Below are 18467 nucleotides of genomic sequence, written 5' to 3'. Positions count from 1 at the left end.
ACTTCTCACATTATATTTTCAGTCAATTTGAATAATGCCAGAGAAACTTTATGTCCTTGTCATTTAATTTATAAATCTGTGGCTGAAAATAGTTTTTAAAAGATAGCGCTAGAGCTGGAACTTGTCACAGAAATAATAAAAAAGAAGTTAAGTAAAATACCCAGTAACTCCTCTAAGTATAAGAGGGTTAGTGTAACTCTTAAGAAGCCCCAGTCAGATTGATTAATGCGAAGTGAAGACTAATCTAGAGTGTGCTTAGTAATGTAAAGTTTCCAGTTTATACTTTACCTACCATGGGAATAAAATAAATGGTCAGTAGCTTAGTTTGGGTTTAAATAAGCAGGTGCCTATTTGGGGATTGGGTACATAACCTTTTTGTTGCAGCAAATTACTTATTAAAACATGGAGAATAAACTATCAATATGTTTGAAAGCAGAAATTGTAAGCTACCAATAGGTAATTCATTTTTTATATTTAAGTTTAATATATTAGGACTTATATGTAACATGAATGGATATGAAATACTTATGAATATAAAATTCTGCAGAAAGCTAATATTTTGATTTGTATTACTAAAGTACTCATACTGTCTCACTGAGTTTCTCTTAGATGACTGAGAGAATTCTGAAACTCGAATTCTCTTCCTCCTCTTCTCCTAATTCAGGTACCAATGTGAGATGAAAATATAATTGAAAAAAACTGTAGTCAAGATTATGTTGTTAGTTTCCAAAATGAAGGCTGATCTCTTCCCTTTGCTCTAAAAACAAAAATAATAGATGAACAAGAAAACATTTAAAACACATAGCCACATCCCCAAATGAAATAGATACTTCTTGCTTGACCAGAAACAGAAATAGTAGTCTAAGCAGAGAGCATGGTCTGAAGCGGTGAGGCTGCCAAACTTCAGGTCTGGAACGAGGCTGGAGGGGCTGGGAGCTCAGCTGCTGCAGGCGGGCACGGCACTACAGGTGCCCAGGTGAGAGGCAGCACGCTAGTGCCAGGTTCCCTGCTGGAACAGACCACTTACTGAAAAGAGCCTAAATAAAGATACTAATAATGACTGTTAAGTTCTGCATCAAGGAAAGTGGGAGGACCCAGAACCAACCTCACGATGGGCCCATTGTGAGGAATGTTGCTGGGTGACAGACCCTGCCCATACTGCCTTCAGTGTGATTTCAGGGCAGCAGCCCTTAGATCCCAGCAGTGAGACCTAGTTTCAGACTGGGGGCTCTAGGAAGCTACTGCATGACCTGAAGATTTGGGAGGGTTAAGCCACATTAGATGAGCCTCCATAACCAAAATTACAAAATATATGCCAAAATCTAGCTTAATACTAAGAGAGACAGACAGCATAGTCATGATCATAATTAAGGTAAATTTATCCAAAGAGAATTAAAAATTAATAGAATAATTTTGAAAGCAGTCTAAGTATTTTTTGTATCCTCAAAGGTAAATGAAGGATATAATATTAAGAAGAAGAAATAATTATGAAATAAAAACAGGGAGAAATGAAACAAGAGCATGACTCAGAGAATTATTTAATTAAAAAGCTTAGAATGAAAAATATAATCATTAAAATTGAAAGCTCAGTAGACAGTAAACTCTGAACTGGACACTAGCAAAGAGGGTTAGTAAATTGGAAGATAATGAGGGGAAAAAGGCATCTAAATTATCTTTATGGAAGAGACTAGGTTGTCAGATGAAAAGTATACTCAATACTTAACAGGATAAATAAAGATCAATGAACACCTAAACACGTGGTTGTAAAACTCAAGAGTGTTAAAGGATGGAAAGTAAATCTTAAAAGCTGTCAAAAAGATTATCTACAGGGGAACAATAGTTAGGTTTACAATAGACTTCTCAGTGGCAAAAATAGATGCCAGAATAAAGTGAACCGGTATCTTTAAAGTGCAGAAGAAAGTAACTGTAATTCTATACCCAGATAAAATTTCATGTAAGAGTGAATGCAAAATAAAGACATATTTCAACCACACAAGCACTAAAAGTTTGTTATCCAAACTCTTCACTGAAAGCACTACTAAAGGCTGTACTTCAGTTAGAAGAAAGGTGGATCTGTAGAGAAGTGGAATGCAAGAGACAGTGGTAGGCACTGAAATCAATATGTAAATTTACTTAACCATCTACTTTTTAAAGCCAATTTATAGGGTTTTTGAAAAGATGAAATTAAAAACCTAAGCAACTATAACAGAACAATGAAGAATGGGGTTAGAGGCTTCCTGTTCAAGGAGGAGCAAAGTATGTTAACCTCCTTGGATCTTGTTTAGGAAGTGGATAGCAGTAATTTTGAAGTTGGATGTGTATGTTAAAATTAAAAGGGTTACCCCTGTTAGAACTGAAATACTATCTTCAGCCTATAAACCGGCAGAGAAGAAAGAGGGAGGGATACCAGGAGAATAAGAAGCTTTATTAATTCAACAGAGGCTGGAAAGGGAAGACAGGTTTGGAAGAGGTAAACTTATAAAGGATGATAAACAGAAATATGGCAGATGATACATTCCAAAGATGATGGCAGCAACATCTTCTGCCTCACATGCTCTTTGCCACTGCTCAATAAATAGCATGTGCCACGATTTGTAGTGACACTAAGTGGCAGTGCCGCTAAGTGATTTCTAAAATTAGATCTCTTGAAACTTCATGCTGTGAGGAAGCTCATGCAGCTCAGAAGAGACCATGAGAAGACGAATCAGACTCTGGTCCCTACCCCAAGCTGTGCCCCCAGCTCACAGTCAGCACCAACTTGCCAGCCATTTTATGCTAGAAAGCTACCATAAAAGTAGATTCTCCAATCTCCAGACAAGTAGCACCATGTGAAGCTACATGGAGCAGAGACAAGCTGTTCCTACCAAGCCCAGCCCAATTTGTTAGCAAAACAAATGATTATTGCTATTCTAAACTGCCAAGCTTGGAAGTACAAACATACCTCTGAGATATTGCAGGTTTGGTTCTAAAGCAAGTATCACAATAAAGGGAGTCATATATGTACTATAAACCTATAATAAATACGTTGTTACTATTTTGCTTCTGAAATCAGTTTTCTTTTAGAATGATTTAAATTAAAATTCATTCATTTCCTTGTGTAGATCTACAGTTCTGTCTGCTTTCACATTCCTCTTGTCTGAAGAAATTCCTTTGGCGTTTCTTATAGCGCAGGTATACAAGTAATACATTGTCTCAACTTCTTTTAATCTGGAAGAGTCTTTATTCCACCTTCCTATTTGAAAGATATTTTTGCTGGTGATAGAATTCCTACTTGACTCTTATTTCTGCCTTTTAGTAGTGCCGCTCTATTTAGATTGAGTTGCATAGTTTCTCATGAGAAGTCTGCTGTAATGCTGAGCTTTGTACCTCTGTATTTAATCTGCTTTTTCCTTGGGCTGCCTTCAAGATTTTCTCTGTCTCTTTGGTCTTCAGTAGTTTGAATATGATGTATCTAAGTGTGTGGTTTTTGTTTTATGGGGTTTTTTGTTTGTTTTGGGAATACTTTGGGGTTATTCTGAGTTTCTTGAATCTGTTGTTTGAGTCTTTTGTTATTTTAGGAACATGCTCAGCCATGATGTCTAAAAGATTCAAGTCTACTGTTGCATCTGTCTAGACATTATCATTTTTAAAAATTCTAGCATTTTCATTTGTTACTTGTAGTTTTCAACTCTGTTAAAATTCCCCATCAATTCAAATATATTGTAGATTCATGGTAGATTTTGCAGATCATAGTTCTTTTAAATTCCCTCTTTGATATTTCCAATATCTGTGTATCTCTGAGTCTGCTGATTACTTTATATCTTGGACATGGATTTTTACCTGCTTTTTTGTTTGTCTCATAAATTTAGACTGAATGCTCAGGACATTGTGCTTAAAACAATACAGATGGAGGTAAAATGTATGGAAATGAGTATTCCTTCTTGTCTGCTAGACCAGAGGTGGTAAACTTTTCTGTAAGGGGCCAGATAGTAAATTTTTGTTTTGTTTTGCAGACCGTACAGTCTTTGAAGTGAAATGTGCTTTATCTGATAATCAATGTAGCTCTTCCAGCTTTCTTTTGATTAATATTTGTATCTTGTTTTCCATTATTTTACTTTCAATTAACTACATTTATAATGAGTTACATTTGAAGTTTCTTGTAGATAATGTAGTTGGGTTATGTGTTTTTTTAATCCGTTCTGCCATTCTTTGGGTTTTAATTATTGTATTTAGACTGTTTGCATTTAATGTAATAATTGATATCTTAGAGCTTAAATCTGCCATTTTACTTTCTGCTTTCTGTTTGTTCCTCGTTTCTCATGTCTATCTTGTTTTCCTGCTTTCCTATGAACACTAGAACTTTTTTAGAATTCCATTTTGATGTATCAGTAGTATTTTTGTGTATACTGTCTCTTTGTATAGTTATTCTCAAGACATTTTATGTACATAACTTGCTACAGTCTAGTAGTATTGACATTTCACCAGTTCAAATGAGATATGGAAACTTTCCCCTCTTTAAATCCCTTTGCCCTCCCTGGGTTATGATGTAAGTGTCTTAGGTGTTCCTTTACATCCATTAAGAATCCCATCAGGTAATGTTATAATTTTTGCTTCAACTATCAAACATAGTTTAGAAAACTAGAAGGGAAGTGTTGTATTCACCTGTGTTTTTGCTTTTTCTGTTGTTCCTTCCAAGAGTTTCGCTGATTGCTTATTTTGAGTGTAGCTGTCTTATAACATTTCATGTTCAGATTCTCAAATGTTATTGACTTTGAGGAAATAGGAAAAAAGTAGGCTCTTTATCTATAAATCTGAACATTGAAATGACAGTGCAAAAAAATGAGGTCATATTCTGAATTAGATACTTTTCTTGGAATTGCTGAGACCTTACCACCACTTTACATTGTGCAAGTCTGATGATTTAGGGTGATTCAGTGGTAAGAGTGCAAATTAGGATCTATTAATTGAAGGCTGAATAAGCTCAAAATTATCTTCTAGATTTGCGAGTCTGTAATTTATTATGTGAAATTTATAATGATCACCAACCATATTAAGTTCAAAAGATTTTAACTCAAATCCTCTAGTAACTGATAAACCTAATTCTAAAAATTCTTGACAAACATAATCTTGAAGGGTTCTTTTGCAGAATCTTTCCAGTGCTGTTACAATTGGAAAGCAGTTGCACTCATTCTAGTCAATTCTGTGTCAAGGAGGAAAGCACTGACTCTGGGGATTTTCTTTCTTTATCAGGCGCAAGACCTAAACGTCATTGAAGAAGTTATTCGAATGATGTTAGAAATCATCAACTCCTGCCTGACAAATTCACTTCATCACAATCCAAACTTGGTGTATGCACTTCTTTACAAACGAGATCTCTTTGAGCAATTTCGAACTCATCCTTCCTTTCAGGATATAATGCAAAATATTGATCTGGTAAGTGTAAATGGAGATATTTATTATGATTCTTTTAAAAATATTAGAGTAGAGAAATTTAACAAACCTAGATAAAAACCTACAAGAGTTAGTCTCTTGAACATTAACTATATTTACTCTCTTCTGCAGTACCATTTGTCACCTTTCAAATGTGTGTTTATGTATTATATACAGATATATATATATACGCACATGTGCACGCACACATATACACACACATCAATATTTAGTAGAATTCAGGTCATGCTTCATATATTTCTGTATTCTGCCATTTTTTACTTAATAATAACATTTCCTGTGATATCAGCAGTTCTTTGAAAATCTCACATTTTAATATCTGTATAACCTATATTATGGATGTCCTAAAATGTATTTAACCCTTATTCCATTATTGCTCATTTGGTTGCTTTTAATATTGTATATTAATTCATAATTAACAGTTTGCAAATAAATCTCATCTCACATTTTTTAGTTAGATTTTTGGTATAGGCTTAAAACTGGAATTGTTCTAGTTGTTATTGTCAGGTATCTTATCTTTTCAAGACTCAACACATGCAAAATTGCATTCCAGAAATATTGTGCAATTAGAGCATCTGTGTGTCATCCTGTACTTCCACAGGTGATCTGTGAGTGTCTCACTACACTTTTTGCAGCGTTGAGTGTTATAATTATTTTTAACATTTGTCTTTTTACATCAAAAAGAATATTTAATTATTGCTTTTAATTTTTGTTTCTTTCATTATTTGTGTGACTGAACATTTTTCGCAGGTCTGTGAACTTTCACTTTCTGTCCTTTTTAAAGATTTTTTTCTGCTAAATTTTCTACTGCTGTATTAGTATTAGTGTTTTCCAATTAAGTTTGATTCCACGAATATGTCTTGCATAGCTAATCAGATTCAAATGCTATGCACAAGAGGAAGCTGAAGAGCCAGCATCCCAGTTCTTATATTACTTACACTTAGGAAGATTTTCAATAATTAAATTATCACACAAGTGTAAATATATAATTTCCCTCATAAGTAAGCACATTTGCATATCTTTCTCTAGGACGCACACCTCATGATGGATTGCTGCATGTGTATCATAGCAGACTGTTTTCCTTGGGGCGCTGCCATTTCATCCCTGCTGTCGTAACTTTTGCCTTTCTCTGGACCTCTTTAATTCAGTTTCTTTCTTCATTCCTTTCTGTCTTTTTTCTCCTTTCCTCCTTTCCGTTTCTTTCCTTCCTTCCTCCCTTCTTTTGGATAGTCACTGAACTATGCACAATATATGTCAGATAATCTATATCTGCAATATATTGGAGAGAAATGTTCTCTGTTTAATTACCAATACCTCTATTCATAATAGCCAATTTTTTCTTTGTTTCTGATAAAAGACTAACCCAGAGTTTCTTTTTTTCTGTGGTCGTAAGTGTAATAGGCGATAGATCATCATGTTATAACACATAATTTGGTTTCCTTAGCTTTAAATGTTTAAACTACATCAAAAACCATTTGATCTTTTTCTGTTCATTTCATCATTAGCATTGCTAGCTTTTATCAAATGCTCGCTAAGCATTTACATGTGTTATCTCTTACTCTTCATTAAGAAACAAAGCTGTGAGGTATATTTCACTTTAATTTTCAATTACAGGTAAAGAAACCAGCTTAGAAAGATTTAACATGTTCATGATCACACATTCAGACAGTGATAGAGCTAGAACTCAAACGCAGGCAGTTTGATAATAAAACTCATGCTTTAATCATGTCTAACTACTATCCCCATTCACTAAATGTCCTATAGTTTCTCATTGTTTGCCTGTTCACTACCTGAAAACAAATCCAGAAATGTCACTGTTTACTTTCTCCTTCAAGATTACTTCGAATGATGTCAGACCAACCTTTACTCCACCAATGGTGAACATGATGCTCTCTTCTTAGTAACCAGGCTGTTGACATCCTTAAAAATCTCTCTGAAGGACCATACTGTTTTTTTTAAAGGACACTTAGGAATCCTGTAAAGGATTCAAACTGCATCTGTTTGAAACTTAGTCTCCTTTAGAAGCAAAAAGCAGAATGAAGTGAGAAAATAGAAAGGACCTCATGCTATATCTAATACTGAGCCATGTGGAAGTAAAAGCAGGGAGTTAAGCTGGATTTATAACCAGTGCTTACTTTCCTGTCTTTGTCAGGAACTGGCTGCTTACTGACACTCCAGCTGTATTCAGTGAAAAATGCATGCTCAGGGTAGGCATTTGGCTGTATGCCATTATGCAGTTCTTAAAACTAGATAAATATATTCTTAAACATTTTTGAGTACTCACTAAGTGCTGGGAATGAGGCTAAGTACCTTTACATACATTACTCTCTTATTCTCCTTAAACCAGTAAACTCATTATTATTATCCCACTTTACAGATGAGGAAACCAGCATGCTGAGAGAGAGCTTCCCAGGTGATTTCAACACAGATCCCCCATCTAAGACTCATCCTCTTAGATAATGATCACATATTTGCATAGGGCTTTATCACTTATTTGCATGCGCACAATCTCATGTGACTCCCGTGAGGGTGGCAGAGCAGGGTTTGAGAGGTGAAATGGTTGGCTCAGGGTGACTTAGTGAGTGAGTCACCCAACCAGGCCTTGAATCCAGGTCTTCTCATTATAAACACCATGCTTTCACATTCACTTGGATAAACCTAAGGAAGAGTCCAAATGAGCAGATTTTCCAACAACTTTTTCTTGAATACTGTCATCCAAAATAGTGTTGGACACACTGGAAATTCACTCAAAATCATTTTAAATTCTTTTTACATATTTTGAAAAGCATGCCATTATAAAGATATAAATAACATCTCTACTTTTTGCCTCTTTCAGCACTTTATCTTCCCCTCTTGTCTCCTCTCCCCACCCTCAATGCTCCTGCAATATTGGCTTAAGCAAGCCTTTGCTATTTCTTTCATGGAGTTAACCTTGAGAAGTGTTGGTAGAGGAGACTATGAATCCACTGTTATTTTTAGCTGACAGGGAGTTGAGAGTTGATATTTTTCATTGAGACATTAAGCAATGTTGAATGTCTGAGACAAGAGTGACTAACCTTGGAGTACTTTTAGCTTCTGCAGGAGGATTTAGACATGTGCTTTTCAAATAGCCAAATTTCTGTTAGCCACTGGTACATATCCCTCCTGTCTAACTAATAAGATGGTATGGTCTGGCTGAATTAAGCAACAGAACAAAATAGAAATACCACACCAAATGAGAAGGGGCATGAAAGAAATCTCATGGCTGAATATAAGTGGAGAACAGAGACAGTGAACAATAATAGTTGTGTAGTATGGTAAAGGCAGGAACTATTTTTATCTTTGGACAGTGTAAAATTTACATTAGGTTTTCTGTATTTCCAGACCTGACCATCCTAACTGAGCTCCAAATTAGTGCATTCAGTTGCCTATATGGCAGTACCACAAATGCTGAACAAGGTTAAATCAGAATTCTTTATTTTCTTCAAAAAAAATCAAACAAAAAGTGAATCAGCTTTTTCTTCTGCAGTCTTCCTTAGCTCAGTAAGTGACATCAATATCTACCTAGTTGCTTAAGCCAAAGAAGAAAGAGGAATGATGAGTGCTGTTTGGAACAGGGTTCGGAAATTGCAAATCTAAAGAGCACAGTCAGAGAAGACTTCTCTGAGAAGGTGCATTTGAGCAAAAACTTGAACGAGGTAGAGAATGAATCATGCAGATATCTGGAATCAGATGAGGTAGAATGGAGACGTGTCTGTGTCTCCCTTTGGTGCAAAAGGTAGGCATGCTTACTGACCATTATAAGAGATTTGGGTTCCCTAAGCTCAGAGTTCTGTTCCTATAGTATAACACACTGCGTTTGTAGGAGTTATCTGTCCCTCTTCAGATCACCTTGTGCAATCCACTCACATCAATGGACAGATCATCTAGACAGAAAATCAGTAAGGAAACACTGGCCTTAAATGGCACATTAGACCAAATGGGCTTAATAGATATGTATAGAACATTCCATCCAAAAGCAGCAGAATAGGCATACTTTTTAAGTGTGCATTGAACATTCTCCATGATAGATCACATGCCAGGCCACAAGTCTCAGTAAATTTAAGAAAATTGGAGCCATATCCAGCATCTTTTCCAAACACAATGCTGTGAGACTAAATATCAACTACAAGGGGGAAAAGATGGCAAAAAAAACACATACATGTGGAGGCTAAACAATACGCTACTAAAAAACCAAAGGATGACTGAAGAAATCAAAGAGGAAGTTTTTAAAAATTGTCCTGAAGACAAATGAAAATGGAAATACAGTGATCCAAAATCCATGGGATGCATCAAAAGTAATTCTAAGAGGGAAGTTTATAGCAGTACAAACCTCCTTCAGGAAACTAGAAAAATCTCAAACAACCTAGCCTTACACCTGGAAGAACTAGAGAATGAAGAAAAAAACAAAACCCAAAGTTAGTAGAAGGAAAGAAATCACAAAGATCAGAGCAGAAATAAATGACATACATACTGAAAAAATAGAAAAGATTAATGAAACTAAGAACTGATCCTATGAAAACATAAACAATTGATAAACCTTTTTCCAGGCTCATCAGGAAAAGAAGAGAGAAGATCAAATCAATAAAATCAGAAATAAAAAGTGAGAAATTACAACCAATAACTTAACAGATACACAAAGGTTCATAAGAGATAATGACAAATAACTATATGCCAATAAAACGGACAACCTAGAAAAAAATGGACAAATTGTTAGAAATGTACACTCTCCCAAGACTGAACCAGGAAGAAACAGAAAATATAAACAGACGAATTACTAGTAATGAAATTGAATCAATGATTTTAAAACTCCTAACAAACAAAAATCCAGGATCAGATGGCTTCACAGGTGAGTTCTATCAAATATTTAGAGAATAGTTAACACCTTTCCCTCTCAAACTATTTCCAAAAAATTGCAGAGGAAGGAATGGTTCTGAACTCATTCTGTGAGGCAGCATCACCCTGATACCAAAACCAGACAGACACCAAATGAAGAAATATTCTTTATTTCAAATAAAGAAAATTGCAGGCCAATATCACTGATGAACATAGATGCAAAAATTCTTAACAAAATATTACCAAACTGACTTCAACAATACATTAAAAGGATCATACACCATGATCAAGTGGGACTTATCCCAGGGATGCAAGGATGGTTCAGTATCTGTAGGTCAATGTGATATACCACCTTATCAAACTGAAGAATAAAAGTCATATGATCGTCTCAATAGATGCAGAAAACTTTTGACAAAAGTCGTCATCCATTTATGATTAAAAGAAACTCTGCAAAATAGGTATAGAAGGAAAATACCTCAACATAATAAAGGTCACATATAACAAGTCCACCACTAACATCATACTCAGTGGTCAAAAGCTGAAGGTGTTTTCTCTAAGATCAGGAACAAGTCAAGGATGCCTATTCTTCCCACTTTTATTTGACATAGTACTGAAGTGCTAGCCATAACAGTCAGACAAGAAAACGAAATAAAAGGAATCCAAATTGGAAAGGAAGAAGTAAAACTGTCACTATTTGTAGATGACATGAAAATACATAGAAAACCCTAAAAATGCCATGAAAAAACTGTTAGTACTAATAAATGATTTCAGTAAAGTTGCAGGGTACAAAATTAATAAATGGAAATCTGATGCATTTCTATACACTAACAACAAACTATCAGAAAGAGAAATTAAGAAAACAATCCCATTTACCATAGCATGAAAAAGAATAAAATACTTCAGAATAAACCTGAGGAGAGAAAAGACCTCAACTTGGAAAACTGTAAAAAACCGGTGAAAGAAGTTGAAGATGACACAGGCAGATTAAGTATGCTGTGTTCGTGAATTGGAAGAATTAATATTGTTAAAATGACCATACTACCCAAGGCAATCTACAGATTCAGTGCAATCCCCATCAAAACACCAATGGCACTTTTCACAGAACTAGAAAAAATCTAAAATTGGTAGGAAACACAAAAGACCCCAAATTGCCAAAACAATCTTGAGAAAGAGGAACAGAGCTAGAGGTATCACGATCCCCGGCTTCAGACTATACTACAAAGCTATAGTAATCAAAACAGTATGGCACTGGCACAAAAAAACAGGCACATAGATCAAAGGAATAGAATAGAGAGCCTAGAAATAAACCCTTGCACTTATGGTCAATTAACCTGTGACAAAGGAGGCAAGAGTATACAATGGAGAAAAGACAGTCTTTAAAATAAGTGATGTTAGTAAAACTGGGCAGCTACGTGTAAAAGAATGAAGTTAGAGTATTTTCTCATGCCATGTATAAAAATAAACAAAATGGATTAAAGACCTAAATGTAAGACCAGAATCCATAAAATTCATAGAAGAAAACTCAGGCAAAAAGGAGAAAACTCAGCCAGAACTTTCTTCAACATAAATCATAGCAATATTTTTTTTTTGCATCTGTCTCCTAAAGCAAATGAAATAAAAGCAAAAATAAACAAATAGGACCTAATTAAATTTAAAACTTTTACTCAGCAGAAGAAACCACTGACAAAACGAAAAGACAGCTTACTGAATGGGAGAAAATATTTGCAAATGATATGACTGATAAGGGCTTAAACTGAAAATATATAACCAGCTCATACAACTCAATATCAAAAAACAAATAACCCAATTGAAAAATGGGTGGATGACCTGAATAGACATTTTTCCAAAGAAGATATCCATATGCCAGCAGGCCCAGGAAAAGATGCTCAACATTGCTGATTATCAGATATAAATCAAAACTAAAATGAGATACCACATCACTCCTGTACACTGTTGGTGGGAATGTAAATTGGTGCAACCACTGTGGATAACAGTATGGAGGTTCCTCAAAAAACTAAAAATAGAACTACAATATGACCCAACAGTTCCACTCCTGGGAATAGATCTGAATAAAACAAAAACACTAATTTGAAAAGATACATACATTCCAATGCTCATAGCAGCATTATTTACAATTGCCAAGATATGGAAGCAGCCTCAAGTGTCCATCAAGAGATGAATGGGTAAAGAAGATGTGGTTTTTCCAGAAATAGACTCACAGATATAAGAAAACAATCTGTGGTTACCAAGGCTGGGGGGGTTGGGGAGGGCAGGAATAGATTAGGAGTTTGGGATTAACACATACACATTACTATATATAAAAAAGCACAAGGAACTATATTCAGTTTCTTGTAGTGAGCCATAACAGAACCTGAAAGTATTATATATATATGTATGTATATGTATAATAAATCACTTTGCTATACACCTGAAACTAACATTGTAAATTGACTACATTACAATAAAAAATAAGAATTTTTAGAAATTTGGTTTTTATATATGTAATTGAATACTATTGGGCCATTTAAAAAAAAAAAAGAATTACATTTTGCCATTTGTAGTAACATGGTTGGACCTGGAGGGTATTATGCTTAGTAAAATAAAACAAATGAATGTAACAAAACAGAAGTAGACTCACAAATACAGAGAGCAAACTCTATTGGTTACCAGTAGGGAAAAGGAAGAGGCGAGGAGCGTTACAGGGGATTACTCTGTATAAGGTAAATAAGCTACAAGTGTATATTGTACAGCGAAGAGAATATAGCCAATATTTTATAATGACTATAAGTGGAGTATAGTGTTAAGATTTTGAATCACTGGGTTGTATACCTGAAACTAATATAATATTGTAGATCAAGTATACCTCAATAAGAAAAAATCACACTTGTGCGAATTGGGGCTTGGGGACTAGCGCAGAAATGCTAGTGTTCTGGTTCCTGCTACTACTGTGACTAACAGATTGTCTTCATCACTGACTTAGAAATCCTCATCTTCTTCCAGGATCCATAAAACTATGACCGAGTAACTTAATTTGCAAAAGGGTAAAATGTTAGACACTTCACAGTTCTTGACAATGTGAAGTGGTATAAGATTATTTGATGGTAGATAATAAATTAAATGTATATATTATAAACTGTACAGCAAACTGTACAAAAAAAAGAGAGAGAGAGAGCTGGAGATTTAACTCATAAGCCAAAGATGGAGATTAAAAAGAATCATAATTTATACTCAGTCCAAAGGCAGGCAGGAAAGTAGAATGGATAATAGTGCAACAAATAGAAAGTAATAAGCAGTGAGGTAGACGTGAGTCCAACCACGTCAAACAAGTACATGAAATGGCTCAGTTATGAGATTTTCAGATTGGATGAAAAGATAAGTGGTGCTATCTGTAACAAACTCACTTTAAATATAAAGACATAGATTAATAGAAAAAGGATGAAAGTCTTATCGTGCAAGCACTAATCAAAAGAAAGTCAGAGTGACTGTTAACAGTAAAGTATACTTCAGAACAAGGAATATTACCAGAGAGAGAGAAGGACACCATGTAATGATAAAGGGGTCATTTCACCAAGACATAACAACCCCAAATGTGGATGAGCCTAACAACAGACATTCAAAATACATGGAGCAAAAGCTGATAAAATTGCAAAGAGAAATAGACAAATCCATAATATCACTTCTTTCTCAGTAACTGATACAACAAATAGAACATTAGTAATGTTACAAAAGATCTAAATAGTGATACCAACCCACTTGATTTAATTGACATTTATAGACCATTTCACCCAGCAGCATCAGTGCACATAAAACACATACGTTCCCTGAGATAGATCATATTTGTGGCTGTAAAACAAACCTCAACACATTTAAGATTTGAAATCATATAGAGTATGCTCTTTGACCACATTGAAATTAAACTAGAAATCAATAAGAAAGGTATCTGGAAAATACTCAAATATTTGAAAATTAAAATCTGTGGGTCAAAGAGAGGAGTTCACAACGGAAATAAAACACATTTTTAAAGTGAGCAAAATGAAAATGCAATATATCAGGATTTGTGGGCCACAGCTCAAGATTAGAGGGAAATTTACAGCAATAAATGCTTCTATTAGAAAAGAAGAAAGGTCTTAAATCAATGATAAGATTCTACAATAAGAAACTGGAAAAAAAAGAGAATAAATTAAACCTAAGGAAGTTGAGCATCTTACATATTGTTAGTTAAGTATCACAGGCAGGACCCCAAACTAGGTCTCTGACTTTGAGCAGTTCATGGTATACACTACCATGATGTCTAAATCTGTCTGGTTATACATGTTTGATCTGTGTCTTGTTCCCCAATTACATTGCGTCTTTTTTTTTCAAAAACTTTTCTTTCTTTTATTGAAGGTTAGTTGCTATACACATTTCATCTTTCTTGAAGACACAAAATATCATCTATTTCCTCTGTAAATTCTCTGGATATTCTCTTCCACTGAATAGGCTGTCAAGGGTATCATCGATGTACTGATTAAAACATAGAAACTTGAAGTAAAACTAAAATTCACAAAGTATTTTCACTGAATTTTGCATGTATAAAATGTCCATTTTAAAATAAAAAGAGACTTAATTACTTTTTATAAAAAATCAGTTTCAGTACCTGCTTGTCTGTAAACTCTGCAAACAAAATTTTATCCCAGAATTCCCCAGAAGAACTTAAAATCTGACTTGGAAAAAACAAAACCCATAGGCACACGTTGAAAACCAGCCTGTCATGGACAAAATAAGCAACTCGCAAAGGAGCTGGTGCCAGCAAACTGCCTGAGATAAAGAAATGATTTATTTGGAGTCAGCAGCAGTGGAGCCTGCCATTGGCTGCCTTTGTTTTCAGTCATTCTCAGTCTCTCAAGGCACGAGCTTGTTAGGGTTCTGGCTCCAGCTGGGTCTCTGCTTTGCAGAATAAATCCATTTCAGTGGATTTATGTCCTATCATGCACTTTCCACTAGGACGGTTAGGAGAACAATTATTGTACACTTGAACAATTAATATTTAGGAGAGTGACCCGGAATGAAAATGTATTAAAATATTTGAAAATAGCCGTTAGTAACTTAAAATATTTTATCTATAAAATAGAAAACATATAATTGGTAATGGTCAACTTTTTAAAAAACGTAAATATTTATTTTTTGCATGTCTGCCTATAAACACTTGTCTATAGTGTACATAGTGTATATAGTTTAGTCTGTTGAATAAAAAGTGACCTATGGTGTTCTTGAATTATCAGCTAATTTCCTAAGAAATGATGCCATTCTTTTAATGACAAGCGTTAAGAGATAGTGTTATTTCCATAATGTTACTGTGTTTGCATCTTGCTACGTACTTCAGGCTGTGCTGTGACAGGACACCAAAAAATTACAGCTTGCTGTTGATTATCTCTGGTGGTCAGGGATAAGAGTGTTGTGTATAAATTAAATTGATAAATAATCCCCAAAACATCATTTTAGCCATTAACTTCAAATTCCCTTCTTATTAAGACTTTATATTAAGCTTCAATATTTATAGGTTTTAAGCTTTAGCTTTCTCTTCCCACCTTCTAATGGATGCTGCTGTTTAAGTGAAATATAAATGCAAGGTGAGGCAGCACAAGGAAGAGCAGAATTCAGGAAGCTGCTTAACGCACAGAATGGATAATCAGCCCTGAATATTTAGGGGCTGGCTCTGATTCAGCCATCAAACCCTTTAGAGAGAGGACTGATTCAGGAGAGCTAGTGAATGAAAAGCCAGATCCCTCTAAGAAATGGAACTATGAGAGTTTGACTACCATGTGAGAAAGGCAGCTACTGAAAATACATCTCATACATCTACTTGTTTAAAAAAAAAAATAACACTTCACATTCCAGGTGATCACCTTCTTCAGCTCAAGGTTGCTACAAGCTGGAGCTGAGCTGTCAGTGGAGCGGGTCCTGGAAATCATCAAGCAAGGGGTCGTCGCGCTGCCCAAAGACAGGCTGAAGGTAAGACTGGCGAAAGAAGCATGCTGTTTTATCACTGGATGTAAATATTAGTGTCTGCGTGGGCTCCATTCAGAATTATATCACTTACCCAGCACTTGGGCCACAAAAGGCTCTCTGAATACTGCCTGCTCTACTATATACTGGCACACAGAACTGTGATGAAGGATTCTGACAGTTTTCCAAAAGAAGTAGCAAAAGAAGGACTGTCTTCATACCACTGCATACCCTATGAGTAACCACTGCATATACTATGAGTAATTCATGTACTGTGAATAACGGAGCACCTTATTTTTTTAACCCAGTGAAATAAACTGAGTCTTGTAAGTATCAAGAGTTGATGGGAAGTTGTTGGTGGTGGTGGTGATGGTGTCACTTCGGCAATAGATAATACTTGCATAGTGTTTACTCAGTGCTTTTGGGAGGGACTAAGTGTCTTACATATGATAACTCATTCAATCCTTGCAGCAAGTCCTTTGAAGGTACGTAGTGTCATCATCCTAATTTTCTGGGATGGGAAACTGGTGCACAGAGAGGTTAAGTAATTTACCCAAAGTTTCGCACAACTAGAAAACTAGAGAACTAGGAGATTCATACCCAGGTAGTCTGGCTTCAGAGTCCGTGCTCATAATCACCACGCCGTTTACTGTATGCCTGGGTAAAGCTATTGAAAGAGGATCATTTCATGGAAGAGGTAGAGGAAATGCTGTATTTTGAGAAGGCATTCACATGTGTGTAGTAGATGAGTTCCTGAAGTGATCTCATGTTACAAAACTCAGACTTCAAGACTAACTTTCCCATAGGAGAAGATATTTGGCGGAGTGCATGAATGTACAGCATTGTTGCCTATTTTTACATTAATACTTCTTTTAATTTTTTCCTCCATTACCTCTAATATTTTAGAGTGCTCATTCCTAAATTAACAGCACAGGGCGTCATAGTGAACGCTTGACCTTCTTCGTAGTGTTTTATCACAACTAACTTCTGTTCGAGCATTACCGTTTTGGGGGGCTGTGTTTTTTAGCACTATCACTAGAACCACTGCTTAATGAACATTGTAGGATATGAAAATATTTTCAGTTATAATAACAGAGTGTGTGAAGCAACAGCACATTAGTCATAATCACTTGCAGAAGTTCCGCTGTACGTAAACAGCCGTGCTGTTCATGTGGTGCTGAGCAAAGGTGGGGGTGTTTCTGTTTATCAGCTAAAATGGCACCACCATGTGGCAATTGCTTAAAAACTGATTATAGTTCACCAGGACCCCACCCCCCCCATATCTCCCTTTACTCTCTTCCTGACAATTCCTTAAGTGTGAAGAACTCTTATTGTTTCCTTTCTTACATAAAGTAAGACGACTGAGGTCTTTTGGGGTTTTCTTTTTCACTGTTTCAAATTTGTTTGAACTAAAAATACCATGTTAACCAGTACAAAAATCCATGATGATTAGACTGGCAACTCACAGGAAGTGATGGCTCTTGGTGTTTAAGCTAAGTCAGGAAAGAATCGGCTGCACCAATTTACATTCCCACCAGCAGTGTAGGAGGGTTCCTTTTTCTCCACACCGTCTCCAGCATTTGTCATTTGTGGACTTTCTAATGAAGGCCATTCTGACTGGTATGAAGTGATACCTCATTGTAGTTTTGATTTGCATTTCTCTAATAATTAGCAAAACTGAGCATCTTTTCATGTGCCTGTCTGGATGTCTTCTTTGGAGAAATGTCTATTTAGGTCTTCTGTCCGTTTTTTTTGAGTGAGTTGTTTGTTTTTTTGGTATTAAGCTGTATGAGCTGTTTGTATCTTTTGGAAATTAGTCCCTTGTTGCATCATTTGCAAATATTTTCTCCCGTTCTGTAGATTATCTTTTCATTTTGTTGATGGTATCCTTAGCTGTGCAAAAGCTTTTAAGTTTAATTAGGTCCCATTTGGGTTTTTTTTGCTTTTATTTACATTACTCTAGTATGGAGGTTTCTTAAAAAAACTAAAAATACACTTACCATATGATCCAGCAGTCCCATTCCTGGGCATATATCCAGAGAAATCTATAATTCGAAAAGACACATGTAACCCCCAAGCAGCACTGTTTACAATAGCCAAGACTTGGAAACAACCTAAATGTCCATCGATAGATGACTGGATAAAGAGGTGGTATACATATACATATATATGTGTGTGTGTATACACATACACAATAG

General features: G+C 35.4%; 1 protein-coding gene across 7 annotated transcripts in view; it reads left to right on the top strand.

The window, feature by feature from the left end:
* The window catches only part of DYM (dymeclin), a 309224-nt gene that overhangs the window by 242785 nt on the left and 47972 nt on the right, over positions 1 to 18467 (top strand). For all 7 annotated transcript variants that reach the window (XM_031441938.2, XM_031441942.2, XM_031441940.2 and 4 more), the window contains 2 exons: positions 5230 to 5412; positions 16162 to 16275. In XM_031441938.2, the coding sequence (XP_031297798.1) occupies positions 5230 to 5412; positions 16162 to 16275 (297 nt within the window). The remainder of the gene's footprint in view (positions 1 to 5229; positions 5413 to 16161; positions 16276 to 18467) is intronic.

The sequence above is a fragment of the Camelus dromedarius genome, chromosome 28, assembly GCF_036321535.1.
Source record: "Camelus dromedarius isolate mCamDro1 chromosome 28, mCamDro1.pat, whole genome shotgun sequence".
NCBI lineage: Eukaryota > Metazoa > Chordata > Mammalia > Artiodactyla > Camelidae > Camelus > Camelus dromedarius.
Note: the sequence above shows the minus strand (reverse complement) of the source record. Positions and strands in the feature narration are given on the sequence as shown.